Source organism: Dendronephthya gigantea, unplaced genomic scaffold, assembly GCF_004324835.1.
Source record: "Dendronephthya gigantea isolate DGI-Jeju-01 unplaced genomic scaffold, DenGig_1.0 000826F, whole genome shotgun sequence".
NCBI lineage: Eukaryota > Metazoa > Cnidaria > Anthozoa > Malacalcyonacea > Nephtheidae > Dendronephthya > Dendronephthya gigantea.
In genome coordinates, this window is record NW_021163836.1 from 7,358 (window position 1) to 21,806 (window position 14,449).

General features: G+C 40.5%; 1 protein-coding gene across 1 annotated transcript; it reads left to right on the forward strand.

Annotated features, from left to right (window-relative positions):
• Window positions 1-8,367: 8,367 nt before the first annotated feature.
• On the forward strand, window positions 8,368-9,950 carry LOC114544520. The gene is made up of 2 exons (XM_028563136.1): window positions 8,368-8,818; window positions 9,103-9,950. Exons 1-2 carry the CDS (start codon window positions 8,368-8,370, stop codon window positions 9,948-9,950), a joined length of 1,299 nt encoding a protein of 432 aa, XP_028418937.1.
• The last annotated feature ends 4,499 nt before the right edge of the window (window positions 9,951-14,449 follow it).

Consider the following 14,449-nt stretch of genomic DNA (forward strand, 5'->3'; position numbering starts at 1 on the left):
TATTTCAGACATGCATAATATATTTTAAACTTACATGTAAAATCAAGAAATGTTTTTTAGAAGTTAAATACTAATTTTTTAACTTTATTTCCTTCAATAATTTTCACAAAGTTGTGGTATCATTGCATGCCTTATTTGTTCTATACAACTTTACCAAAAAAGGTTGTCCAAAATTGGCCAAACAATAATAGTATAAAAGCTTCTTAAACATTATTACTGTCAATCTAACTATGGGTTTTAAATAGACAAATAGTCTACCCCCCTTCTTAATATCTTCTAGATATAAGAAACTTGAAGAGACAAGGTTGGAGAAAGAACACCAATTTCAGATGGAACAAGCAAGACTGGAGAATGAAAAAGAAAAGAAGAAAGGGAACACGAGTTAAAAATTTTTAGTATGATTGGATCAACAGCTTCACTAGGCATGATGGACATGTGACATAAACTTTGACCATGAGGTCATATAGAGCATGTATTAACATTTAACACCAGCACATAATTAGTGAGATAGGAAAATAGAGCAAGAGAGACGGAAAATGTGTAAATGTATGTATGTATGTGATTAATGTGAAGTATCTGTGAGAGACTACGACAAGCTAACCTGCGCCATCATTAAGTATATGCTTAAAGGACCTCACTACAGAAGTAAGCTATCGAATTTATATTGTTGTTTATGTCATATTATTAAGGGTAATTTATATCACACGTGCGAACTTGATCGGAACTATATATGCATGTTTTTATTAATATTCTTTGTATTGATTTGCTCTTATTCTAGATCGAATTGTTTAATATAATTTATAATACGATTTGCGAGTTCCTTGGCCACGTGCTTAATCTAAAATTGTCCTAACCGTCGTCTTGGTTCCGATGAAACAATGATGATTGGCAACACAAAATCTGTTGGGTCGAAATTCAAGCAGCTCTGTATCCAGTGTTTGTTCTCAACCATTTGCCAGCGTTCAGCAACAAACCAATATAGAAACAAGTTACGGATATGATGCTCAAAGTCTTACTCGCTACAACTTGGACGGAGACAAAACCTATGTTGGTTTATAAATCCCTTTTGTACAGTTTTAAACTTAGTCTTAAGGATTAAGTAGCGTGTTCATATTTGCTGTTCTTTATCCATTCTGGGTTAGTGCGTTGTGTTATTACTGCATTTTTTATGCAAGTGTCGGCATAGAGCCATGCACACAAAAGAACCTTGCGTATGCGACAATTTGCTTCGGATTACACGTTGGTAACAATTATCAAGATACTGTACGCTAAGTTTAAAGTTAACAACATATAATTTTTTTCTGTATAGAGTTTTTTCATGTAAAACCTTTATATTGCGAACAGTAATACAGTTTAAGTTTTAGTGTCAATCGATACTCATATTTATATCAGTTTAACATCGTTGTATCAATTATTGTGCTCAGCATTTCTAGCTAAAAAAAGTGATCAGCTAATGCCTCACGAATATCGTGTGCATCAGCTTCTACAATGTCAGCGTTATCAACCCCCACAACTGCTTCCTCTGCTGTTTCTGCTTCTTCCCACTGCGGCAAAAAATCGTTGTTTTGAATCTCGCAAATGTTATGCAGAATACAAGAGGCTTAAACGACATTGACCAGTGCAGGTACCTCCATATCAACACACTTCCGAAATCTAATGAAACGTCCTTTCCACCTACCGAAGGTGTTTTCTACCGTCATTCTGGCTCTGCTAAGGCGATAGTTAAACACCCTTTCTCTTCTCGGCTGGTCATCTTTTCTCTGAAAACCTTTCAAAATCCATGGCAAGAGGGGTAAGCAGGATCCGCTACTATAAACGGTGACAATTCTGTTCCTTGTATTTCCATAGTGAGATTATCTGGAAATAGATTGCCTTCATTTCCTTTCTTGAAAATATGTGAATTTGTAAATACACGTGCGTCGTGAACGCTCCCAGGCCAACCGATCACCACATCTCTATACAGGTATTTGCAATCTACAACAGCCTGCATGATTATGCTGTGATAGCCTTTTCTGTTTACATATTCTGCATGACATTCGGCCGGTGCCACGATGGGAATGTGTGTCCCGTCAATTGCTCCAGCACACATGGGAAAACCCCAGCGTTGTTCATAATCATGGATAATTTGCACCAATTCATCTCCATGCGGAAAACTCACGACATGCGACAACTTGCTTGTTATCGCTTTGCAGACATCTCTAACACATAAACACACGAACGATCTTGAAACACCAAATAAATTGGCTATAGTTCTATATTCAGCAGTGGATGCCAGGAAGTACAACGTAATGGCCAGCCGTCGCTTCGCCGAAATTGCAGAGCGCATGACTGTATCTTTGCGGCAGGGCGCTTATATACGGTATATAAGCGCCCTGCTTTGCGGCGTATATATTTCATCACCTTGCTTGAAAGAAATTCGAATGTTCCCCTTGTAACTCGAAAGTTGGAATACCAAAGTTCGTCATCATACTCTCGATCAACCATCTTGAACCAGTAAAATGACCGTGGATGCATCCACAGTGCTCTGTAACGTGGACGATTAACCCATACTAAAATTGCCTTCAAAAATGATATACGGAGTTTATTTGTTGAATAAACATCTGATTTCAGCATTCTTTTTTTATTTAATATTATATTAGCTCTTTTTCTTCTTCTTCGAAGGAACCAAAGTAGCAGTAATTTGAGATTGTGTACTTGGTTAAAAGCCGCCATTTTTAAATTTTCCCGCGGAAATATCAACCGCTGAAAAATGTGCCTTAGGGCTCAATTTTTACGAGTGCCGTGCCAAATTATTGGAGTGCCGGTCAAATTTTTTTGGACCGGCAATTTTGCAAACTTTTTGTCCTGTAAACGGGGAGGCAAAATGGTACGGTGCCAATATTTAAGGGTACCGTGCCAGAATTGTTTGTCGTGTAAACGGGGCTTGAATGTCTTGTCATGGGGTCAGCACTGCCAAGTATAGTAGGGCACGCAGGCACTAGTTAGGTCAGGCGGTTCGCTAGAATCTACGTAGTATAAATACTGTCAGATTGGTCAGGCAGGTGTAGTATTTTTAATACCCAGATTACCAATCCCGCCAATCCCAGGAATGTAGAGAAACACTAGTTCCAGTCTACCGTTAATCATAGAAACGCGTTCAATGTGGCGAGACTTGAAAGCGAGAGACCAAAAGGCCAGTTCAAACGGGCGATTTTTGCTGCGATTTTTATATATTTATCGCTTATTTTAGCGTTTGAATTGTTATTGTAATATTCGTCAGTATAATAAGCCGTTCAATGTCCTTACCGCTAACGGATTTTTTACTTAACATGATGAAGCCTATTCCATAACTTTGCGACATAAATCGCAGCAAATTCGCCCGTCTGAACTGGCCTTAACATAACAAGGCTGGGTAATGAAGTTACCGGCAAAAAGCAAACTTTTTTTACACCAACCAGAGATCTTTTTATCGGGGAGCCTTCATGTGACAAATGATAACCACTTTGTCAGCACTGGTCTGACTGCGGCGGAATTAGCGTGACTGTGTAGTGTGTGTTAACTACGAACGTATATAGATTTATAGTTAAAACAAGGCAACAACGAGTTTGTGAAGACCATCATAAAACTAATGATTGTGATTTTAGATAAAAATTCTTGTTTTCTTGTTTTAACCTATATTTTAGATTTTAAGATGTTAATCTTCGAATTATGTTTTGTTATGTATTTTCAAAAATTGTCAGCTGGTGTTCAGACTTCGGACAATGAAATTCAGTTATCTTTCTGAGAGAGATTCTTTATATTAAAGTAAAGCCAATATACAAATATACAATTGTGGAAAAATCTATTGTATTTTTTCGGCCCACCCCGCAGTGCGTGTCGATTTATTTAACTGCATGGCAAGGCTAAGAAACAACAAATAATTCGTCGCTTCAAGGAGGATTCAAACTCGCATCTTTGGGTTTCTATAAATAGAAAACAGCAAATATTCCAGATAAATATATGAAACCCGCGTGAATGCCGTACTGGCTAGATTTTTAATATAAAAACATACAGTTTTCTTATTACATCAGGCACCTTACAAAATAGGTTTGCGGCATTTACGAGAGGCAAATTCTTTAATGATATCCTGGAAGTCGATTTTGCGTAAGACCTCTGCCTCTATACACATTATAGATAAATTGTTCAGTTTCTGGTCTGTCATGGTAGACCTAAGCACGTTCTTGATGCGTTTCAATGCGGAAAATGATCGCTCTCCCGAACAGTTGCTCACCATTAATGTCAAATAAATTCGAAGAGCAATTGCAACATTTGGAAAAACTTCACGAATTCCTTTGTTTGCCAGCACACGATGCATTTGAAGCTCGACGCTGACGGCTTTATCTGATTTATCTTCATTGCAAGGCCTGCTTTACCCTAACACATGACACATCGGGTTGTACATTTCACAGAAGGTATTAGGTACACACGTAGTTCACATGGTAGTGATAATACATTATTACACTCCTCGATTCCTCTTGAAGCGTATGCATACGCCGCAGTTATATGTAAATTAAAGCGAAATCCTATGTAAATTTCAACGTGCAACGTGTAAATTTCAACTTTATAGCTTGTGCAGCTTGACAGTTCTAACACAAATTACACAATCACCAATAAACAAATGCACGAAATTTTTGTAAAATGTTGTTATGTTTACCTTAAGGCCGTACAAAACTTCTTTGTTGTCTTCCGAACAGACGCCGGGATGTACGATTCCGCAGCAAAATTTCTCGTGAGGCAGAAGCTGGTGTTTTTCAGTTTGTTTAAAAATTGCTCAGTTGAACGCTTTGCTGCGGCGTCTATTCGCTTCTTCAGATCGGCCTCGATAGTTTTAAGATATTGCCGATCGTCTTTCTCCAAAGCACATCTCACGGCTTTGTAAAGATCTGACATGATTAATAAATAGTTTTGATAATAAAATGTTTCTTTTGAGTTAATCGTTCGAGTTTTCGTTGCTGTCAAAACTACGATGACGTCAATCAGAATTCAGAAAGGCCAAGGAACCTTGCTGTTTGCACGCTCTCAGGTCAAGGTCAGATCACACTGATCGATCAGAAAAATACAACCAATGAGAATTCAGATAGATTTTGAATTAGCCAATTGAATAGCCCGATTCGAGCCCCTGATCGCTTCACCGATCAGAACTCCCCACAAATCACGCAAAAAGAGAGACAGCCAATGTGATGACTGGGATTTGATGACGAAGCGAGCAAAATTCATGCATAAGACCGCTTTTCTGCGCGCTCGTGCTTGAAGGCCTGGTCACGGAACTCTCTTAACAACTGGACTGCCAAACATCACCAGTGCCTGATCAGCTCAATACACTGCACGTGTTTAGCAACTGGACTGCTATTTCATTCGAACACTTTTCTTGGCAATTTTTACCTTAGTCGCGTGATCGCTCTGATCACCCCTAGATCCGCGCCTGTTCAGGACAAAGGAATTAAAGGATGCAATATTCCTGCAAAATAAGAAAAATCTGATAAGTCTCACTGTACTCAATTTAGTCTACCCTTTATTAATGGTTACAAAGTAAGTACAAGGTACAGAAATTATAGCTATTAAACCATGATAAATCTTGTCAAAGAAAATATTAGGCTTTAACTGCCACTCCACTGACTCCAGTGGTTGTTAAATAACCTGCCTGAACCCCTGCCAGGTCAGGCAAATAAATCAATATAAAGTGACTAGTATGCCTTGTTTAGCTAAAAATATACACAAACTTATAACTTGTATACATTCTAGTAAAAGTTTGGCTGTTTGAAAAAATTGCATTATGAAAATTTAGCAAAAAGGCTGACATAAAAAACTAGTTCACTGTAACATAGCAATAAAACTTTTATTGAGTTAATAATAATTAAATAAAAATATGTTGTTGGCAAACATTTTTGCTTTTCATAACAGAAGTTTTGATAGACTTACTGGCTTTGAGCTTTAATTTTAAGTCGTATATTACTTATATACTAAAGTCCAGACGGAAGAAACGAAAATATTTCAAAAAGATTACCTGATTCTCTTCCGATAAAACATATACTACATCACAAGTAGATCAAGAAAACACAGCTTCGCATAATTTGTAAAACAGGGAAAGCCCGGAAACGAGGAAACAATTTTAATTTATTATTTCAACGAGAGGTACGCATAGCGTACATGTGGGTATAGCCTCGAAAACATCAGCAGCGATTACAGTAAAGCGAAGCACTGCAATTTATATAGTTATTCTCAAAAATCGCGCATGGTCACCGGCTTTCAATTATACCTATAATGTCTTTTGAACATCAAGCTCAAAAACTATTAAACAAAGTAGATTTTATAAGTAGTGGCCATTGTGACACTTTACTATTTTAGTCTGTCTAACGCCAGACGATTTTACTCGTCACAGGGAAACCCTTGGGCACTAGAGGGTTAATAAACTATCTGTTTAAATAACCGATTACCTAAGGGTAATGGATTAGATATTATGGCAGCCTTTTTTGGGGTTAGGTGAGGAACGTTGATTGCAAGTTATGCTCACTGTCAAACAGATGGCAGATTGCGACAAAAATCATTGAATTGATTAGTTTTATGTTTTCAATGTCATAAACCTCTCTCGCCAAAGAAATGCACTAGTCAATATATATGTCAGATACAGTAATAGAAAATTAGATTTTATTACACAATTAAATTAAATAATCACATGAAATACACATTCTAGACAATTATATGGACATTCTTCATATAAATTTCGAATGACGGAATTCACACATAAAACATTTTTTTACAAGAGAGACAATAGAGAGAATGTAGAAAAAGTATACACAAAAATATTAGAAATAAGACATGTATTGGACAAAACAATGTTGACAGTACAAAAGGAAAGAAGTCAGGTTCCAGGATGGCGGCACACATTGTGATATATAACAAATATCTGATATATTGAAAGTATAAAATAAGTTTTCGGAGTGTTCCAGGTTTTTTTACAATTTCAAAAAGTCACTGGTTAATCAGCTTTCACTTCAATATCAGTACGCTACGATGTTTATTGTTTTACAACAGCTTGTGCATGTAATTTTGTCGTTGGATGTATGCAATATACGATGTTAGCTAAGAGGTTGATTTTGAATGATGCTTAAATCATCAATGCAAAGTTTCTTGCCATAGTTTTTTTTTCGTATGAAATTACTTTTTTTAACGATACCATGAATCGAGTATACGAAGGCAAAATTAGGATCGGGGACAATGTTTCTATCACCATTAATTAGTCGGAGAAAGTTGCCCGAGCGTATTAATCCAATGATAATTCTTTAGCTTGTTTACATTGTTCATTGATCATATTATCAGTCCGACAATCAGTTAAGAATGAATCCATTATTCAGCACTGATGTAAACGCGTACTAACAAATAATAGTTACCAGAAATGCATCATTTTGTTGCCTTTGTCTTGCATGAACGTGTCAAGAAGTTTAGTGATGCTTTGCTTAAGAAAAGAGAACTGTTTTTGTCTCGTATCCACGTTCCAGTGACAGTTTACAGTATTTTTGGATGTCGATACCAGATAACAGCAGAGGAACGAAGATATCGATATTTTCTTTGTCGTGCTTGGCCTTTTCATCAAGTTCATTTGGCGTCGATCATCACATTTCGGACTCCCATAGCGGTCATATTCGGCCAGAAGATTCGATCAGTCAAGTAGGTTCCCGCGTATCGTCTCGTTCAAACTCGCTATGTGGTTCGGCAACAAGTTTTAGCAGTTCGAAAGCGAAGGCCGCTGCGAAGAAGGCTGCCTTAGAATCGCAGGTTAAAACCTTACGTCGTGTCCATCAGCTCGAAATGGAGGAGCTCACCCTGCCACAACGAAAGAAAGAGTTACAGCTGAGCGGAGAAATAGCCGCTGCCGAAGCTGAAAGAGACGTGTACGAGCAAGCCGAGGCCCAAGAGCTTAAGCAATCCGACCCTTCCCTGCTATTAGACGCTCGTACCGGAAGGTCAAAGAATCCCTTCGCAACCGAACTCACAGTGGACAACCAACATCAAAGTATGGAAAATACTCCCAAGATCAATTCGAGGCAGGACTTCGCCAGCAACTCAACATCTACTCCACGTGACGAATCGTTCCGACGAATTGTTGAAATACAAGACCAACAAAGTAACGCCCTCCAACAACTTATCGCCAACAGCAACAGGGTGTCTTAGCTTTGACTCTGCCCCAACCAAGTATGCCAGTCTTCAGCGGAAACCCTGTCGACTATTGCGATTTCATCCGCTCCTTCGAGCATCTGATCGAGTCGAAAACCACAAGCCCAAGTGCACGACTCTACTACCTTGTTCAACACCAGCGGTTCTGAACAGGAACTCATGAAAAGCTGTCTTTCGATGAAAGAGGACGAAGGATACGAAGAAGCAAGAAAACTCCTCAAAGAACGTTATGGAAAGGAGTACCGGGTCGCCGCCGCCCACCTTCAACGGCTGGTCGACGGTCCACCAATCAAGAGCGAAGATGCGAACGCCCTTCAGCAATTCTCGATACAACTAACCAGTTGCACAAACACGCTGGAGAAGATTGGATACCTACATAAGCTAAATAACTCGGAAAATCTGAAAAGGATAGTCGAACGCCTACCCTACGCGATGAGAGTCAAATGGCGAGACACAGTAGATCGGATCGTTGAAATACAACAGCGCGATGTCACAATAAAGGACATTAACAAATTTGTAACTGCCAAGGCAAGAGCTGCAAATCATCCAGTCTTCGGAAAGATCGCCATAGAGAAACCCAAGCCGCTCAAGCAGAATCAGAGGACATCACAATATGGAAAGGCTACAGGTTTCGCAACCCAATCAACCTCACAATCACCCAAATGTCCACAGTGCGGCTCCAACCATTGGCTGTCTCGCTGTGATAAGTTTAAAAAACAGTCTCTAGAAGAGAGACAGAAGTTCGTCCGGGAAAAGAAACTTTGTATTAACTGCTTGTCAACTGGTCACTTCGTCCGCTCGTGCGAGAAAGAAAGTTTTTGTAAAGTTGATGGATGTGTCGGCAAGCATTCAACCTTTCTTCACCCGAAATTGCAACAACCCCTGAACACCAAGAAAAATGACTCCAAGCAGAAGAGAAAATTCCGGAGGATCGTCGCTCTGAAGATAATCATTCCGAAACACAAGGTAACAACGCCAACAATGGTTACGTCAAGTCTAAGCCCGGTGGTAGTTCTCCAATCACAGGACTCGCAATCGTACCTATCGAAGTGAAAGCTAAAGGAAGCTCGAAGACGGTAAAAACTTACGCGTTCCTCGATTCAGGCTCGAATACCACCTTCTGCACCGAAAAATTGCTTGAAGAACTCGAGATCCACGGTACAAAGACGAAGCTGTCATTGACGACGATGCAAGCCGAAAATGTTCCGGAACAATGTACAATGGTTAGCCTGGAGATCTTGGACCTCGCGGGCAACTCTGAAATCAACCTCCCAACGGTGTATTCAAGGCCGAACTTGCCGATTCCGAAAGACGCCATTGGAAGGCAAGAAGATGTAAATCGCTGGCCCTATCTAACTGGAATCAGAATAAATTCAATCGACGCAGACATTGGACTGCTTATTGGTAGCGATGTCCCGGAAGCTCTCCAACCTCGTGAAATGCGACAAAGTCAGAACGGTGGTCCATTTGCAACCCGAACGGCCCTTGGATGGGTCCTGAATGGTCCATTAGGCAGAAACGGAACGAAAACTTCGACGGCGAACCTAGCTCAAGCTAATCTAACCTCGGACGAAAAATTCGAAAACTACTGCAACTACGAATTTAATGATTACAAATATGATACTAACCCAACAATGTCTCAGAACGATCGAAAGGCTCTCGGCATCATGGAAGAATCGGTTAAGATGGAAAATGGCCATTACGAGATTGCGCTCCCGTGGAAAAACTATCCACCAGACCTACCTAACAATAAAACCTAAGCCGAACATCGCTTACAATTGCTGAAAATACGACTAAACAACAATCCCGAACTTCTTCGGAAATACAGAGATTTCATGGATAAACTATTCGAGAAAGACTACGCAAGCGAAGCAATCAACAACGAAGAAGGATCGTTAGGTACGCGCTGGTACCTCCCACATCATCCTGTCTTCCATCCACAAAAACCAGATAAAGTCAGAGTTGTTTTCGACTATTCTGCGAAATACGGCAACACTTCCCTTAACGACCGGCTTTTACAGGGGCCGGACCTAACCAACTCACTCGTCGGGGTGTTAACACGGTTCCGCGAAGAACCCATTGCGTTCATGTCCGACATCGAGACAATGTTTCATCAACTCCGCGTTCGACCAAGCGACAGAGATGCTCTACGATTTCTGTGGTGGCCGAACGGCAATCTCGAGAACCCTCCCGAAGAGTATCAAATGAACGTCCATTTGTTCGGCGGTACTTCTAGCCCAAGTTGTGCGAATTACGCACTGAAGAAAACGGCGATGGACAATGCATCGCACTTCCACGACAAAACTATCGAGACCGTCAAACGCAATTTTTATGTCGACGATTGTTTGAAATCAGTTCGCGACGAAGAAGAAGCAATCAAACTTTCGAAGGAATTACGCGAATTACTATCACTAGGAGGATTTAATCTCACGAAGTGGTTGTCCAATTCTCGAAGGGTCATTGAATCTTTGCCGGAAGCAGAAAGAGCAGCTCAAGTCAAAGATTTGGATTTCGACAAGGTTCCAATAGAAAGAGCGCTAGGCGTCAGGTGGAACGTGTCTTCAGACACGTTCGGCTTTGCAATCGTGATTAAGGATCGACCGGCAACGAAAAGAGGAATACTATCGATCGTCAGTTCTATTTACGACCCCTCGGATTCGTTGCTCCTTATATTCTTTCGGCAAAATTGATCTTACAAGAACTTTGTCGATTAAAGCTCGACTGGGACGATAAGATTCCTGATGAAAATCTTAAACACTGGCAAGCATGGCTACATGATCTACCTCAACTTGAAAATTTAGCTGTAGAACGTTGCTTCAAACCAGCTACAATGAATGACATCAAATCAACACAACTTCACCACTTCTCTGATGCCTCGCAGCAAGGTTATGGAGCTGTGTCCTATATTAGAATCGAAGACATATCGGGAAATGTCAAATGTTCGTTCGTGATGGGAAAATCCCGACTTGCGCCTATGAAGCCAGTAACGATACCCCGAATGGAGTTATCAGCGGCTGTAGTGTCTACGAAGCTCGACAAGATGTCAAGAAATGAATTGAGCTTGCCTACCGATCAATCTTTCTTTTGGACTGACAGCACTTGTTTTTTGCGCTACATTGAAAACACGACCAAGCGATTTCAGACGTTTGTCGCAAATCGAATAGCGACAATACATGATGCATCGACCCCCAAGCAATGGAATTACGTGGACACTTGTTCAAATCCTGCGGATGACGCATCAAGAGGCGTGCCGGCAGACTCTCTTCTGCGATGGATCAAGGGTTCCGATTTCCTTACTAAGCCACCCGGAGAATGGCCAAAGAGACCTGAAGATCTGGGATCAACCACGGCGGTCCTAGACGACGACCCCGAAGTGAAGCACGGTTCGTTTGTTTGCGCTGCCAGCATAGCGCACGTTTCTAAGAAACAGTTTACGGATCAACTAATTGAAAGGTTTTCATCGTGGAGCAGATTAAGAAGAGTATTCGCCCTTATACTACGCTATGTAAGAAATCTGCGTTCGCGTACCCGATCTCAACAGAAAGATCGAGCGGAATCCCTACCATCAGCAAATATCCCACCCATCAGTTTGACAGAATTGGTCAATGCCGAACGTGCAGTTTTGAAACTCGTATCTTCAACTCGACATCTTCAAAGTAAAAGATACAACAACTCGGTTAGCAATGCTAGCAGTATTGCAAAACTGGACCCTATCCTAGTCGACGGCCTCATTCGAGTCGGAGGTCGTATCCAACGAGCACAAATCAGCGATGACGCTCGTCACCCAATTATCCTTCCTAAAACCCACCACGTGGTCACCCTAATCACCAAACATTACCACCACGTCTCTGGTCACTCTGGCATAGAATACACGTTATCTTTAATAAGAGAGCGGTTTTGGATAATCAAGGCACGGGCTACAGTTCGAAAGATATTGAATGCGTGTGTTAGTTGCAGAAAAAGACAATCTCCTGTCGTCGAACAAAAGATGGCAGACCTCCCAGCAGATCGCGTAACCTACGGAAAACCCCCATTTTCCTTTACTGGTGTAGGTTGCTTCGGCCCGTTCTCCGTACGCCGCGGAAGAACGAGTACGAAACGATATGGTATTATCTTCACCTGTTTAACAACTCGAGCAATCCATGTAGAAGTAGCAAATTCTTTGGATACAGAATCCTTCATAAACGCTTTACGAAGATTCATCGCAAGACGAGGCCAACCTGAGGAAATGCGGTCGGACAACGGAGGTAACTTCGTAAAAGGCGAAAAAGAACTTCGGCAAGAAATCGAAAAATGGAACCAAAATCAAATCCATGACTTCCTCGTGCAACGCAGCATTAAATGGACATTTAACCCACCTGCAGGCTCACACCACGGCGGGGTGTGGGAGCGATGTATAAGAACAGTTCGAAAGGTAATGAGAGCTATTACCAAGGAACAGTTACTCGATGACGAAGGCCTTAACACATTATTGATGTGCGAGGTCGAAGCTATTGTCAATGGACGGCCATTGACAAAGTTGTCAGATGACCCCAACGATCTGAAACCCCTAACCCCCAACCATCTTCTATTGCTCCGAAGCGGAACAAATTTACTACCTGGAAATTTCTCAAAGGACGACTGCTGCAGCACGAGGCGATGGCGACAAGTACAGTATCTGGCCAATGTATTTTGGAGGCGATGGATTAGAGAGTATTTACCATCATTGCAAGAACGGCAGAAATGGCTTAAGAAACGACGGAATCTAGAAGTTGGTGATATTGTCTTAATCCTCGATGAGAAAACTCCACGCTGCAGCTGGCCAATGGGACGCATCCTCGACGTCTACACCAACCGTCGGGATGGTCTCATGCGTTCTGTGAAAGTGAAGACAAGCTTATCGGTCTTGGTTCGACCAGTGGACAAGATTATCTTCCTGGAATCTGAAACTGCTCCAACAGACGATAAGTAGAAAATAATTAAGATTTAATAGACGGCGATAGCCAGGAGCAATATATACAAATATACACATATTAGATTAAATGCTAGTTGAGATTTATCATAAAGTTTCGAACCCATATAATTTTTTGGTAAAGGCTTCAACATCGCCTTTAAGGGGCCGGAATGTTGGTTTCGAAACGGAAGGTCGTTCAAGTTGCTATTTTTCTGGCAAAACAAGTTGTTATTTTCCATTTCAGCGCGAAGATTTACATTAAATGCGTAAATTTGGTTAGCAAATGCGCAATGCGGTTGCCTTGCCTAGCCACGCTATGTCCGTCACAAACACACTGCGTTTCTATGTTTTGAAATCCGGTTCATGCTACACAAAAACATTCTACTTCTACACTCATTCTACGCTGAGTCTCGAATGTGGACGCTTGCAAGAAAGCAAAGGTTTATGCTACAATTCTATTCGCATTGCGAGACAAAAAATTCTATCTTTATTCCACCTCAATCAAAGCTATATCTACGCGCATGATAGTTAAAGTTGGTGCGTCTGCAAACCAAAGTAAGTAAATAGATAGTACGTTGTTTCAGTTAGCAATTGTCGCACTAAGTGTTTCGATAAGCGCTGCTAAAATCGGTTTAGTTGTTATATTGTATTGCATGCTAATTCTTAGTTTAATAAGTATATCTCGTTTATGTCAATTATCAAGTATACTCCTATTAATTTCATGTGACAGGTTACTATAGTTTGTCTGCTTATCATATTTTAGTTCGAACCGACGCAATATTCTCAATCGACTTATTCGACCCAAACCTGTATATATCCTGTTAATAAATTATCAAAATTCCTACGTCGAGTTCGTTTCATTCTACGCACCGCGTCTACCCCTGTAGATTTATTGGGAACTCGTTGACATTGAATTTCTGTCCCAGTGAAGCTAAAGATCTAACCATGTTACACTATGGTATTTCTTTACTTTTCAATAACTTATTGTTGTAGTTCTTTGTAACATGTGATGTTTGCATGTCATTACTTTCTTACCTTAACGGAAGCCCAAATTGATTTGTGATCACTAAAGTACGTTTCAAGAGTACCTGCTTGAACATCTTCTTCAATCAAATTCGTATACACATGATCAATTAATATCCTATTATCTGTTGTACAGCTAGATATAAGTTGGTCAAGGCCAATTTCATTGATCATAAGGTTGTACAATAATCTTCGTTCTATCTCATCAAGCCAATTAACATTAAGTCTCCAATGATTATAACTTGTGTAGAACGAATTTTTCCTCCAAAGTGGCACGAATGGCAGCCAAAAGAGGTGATAATA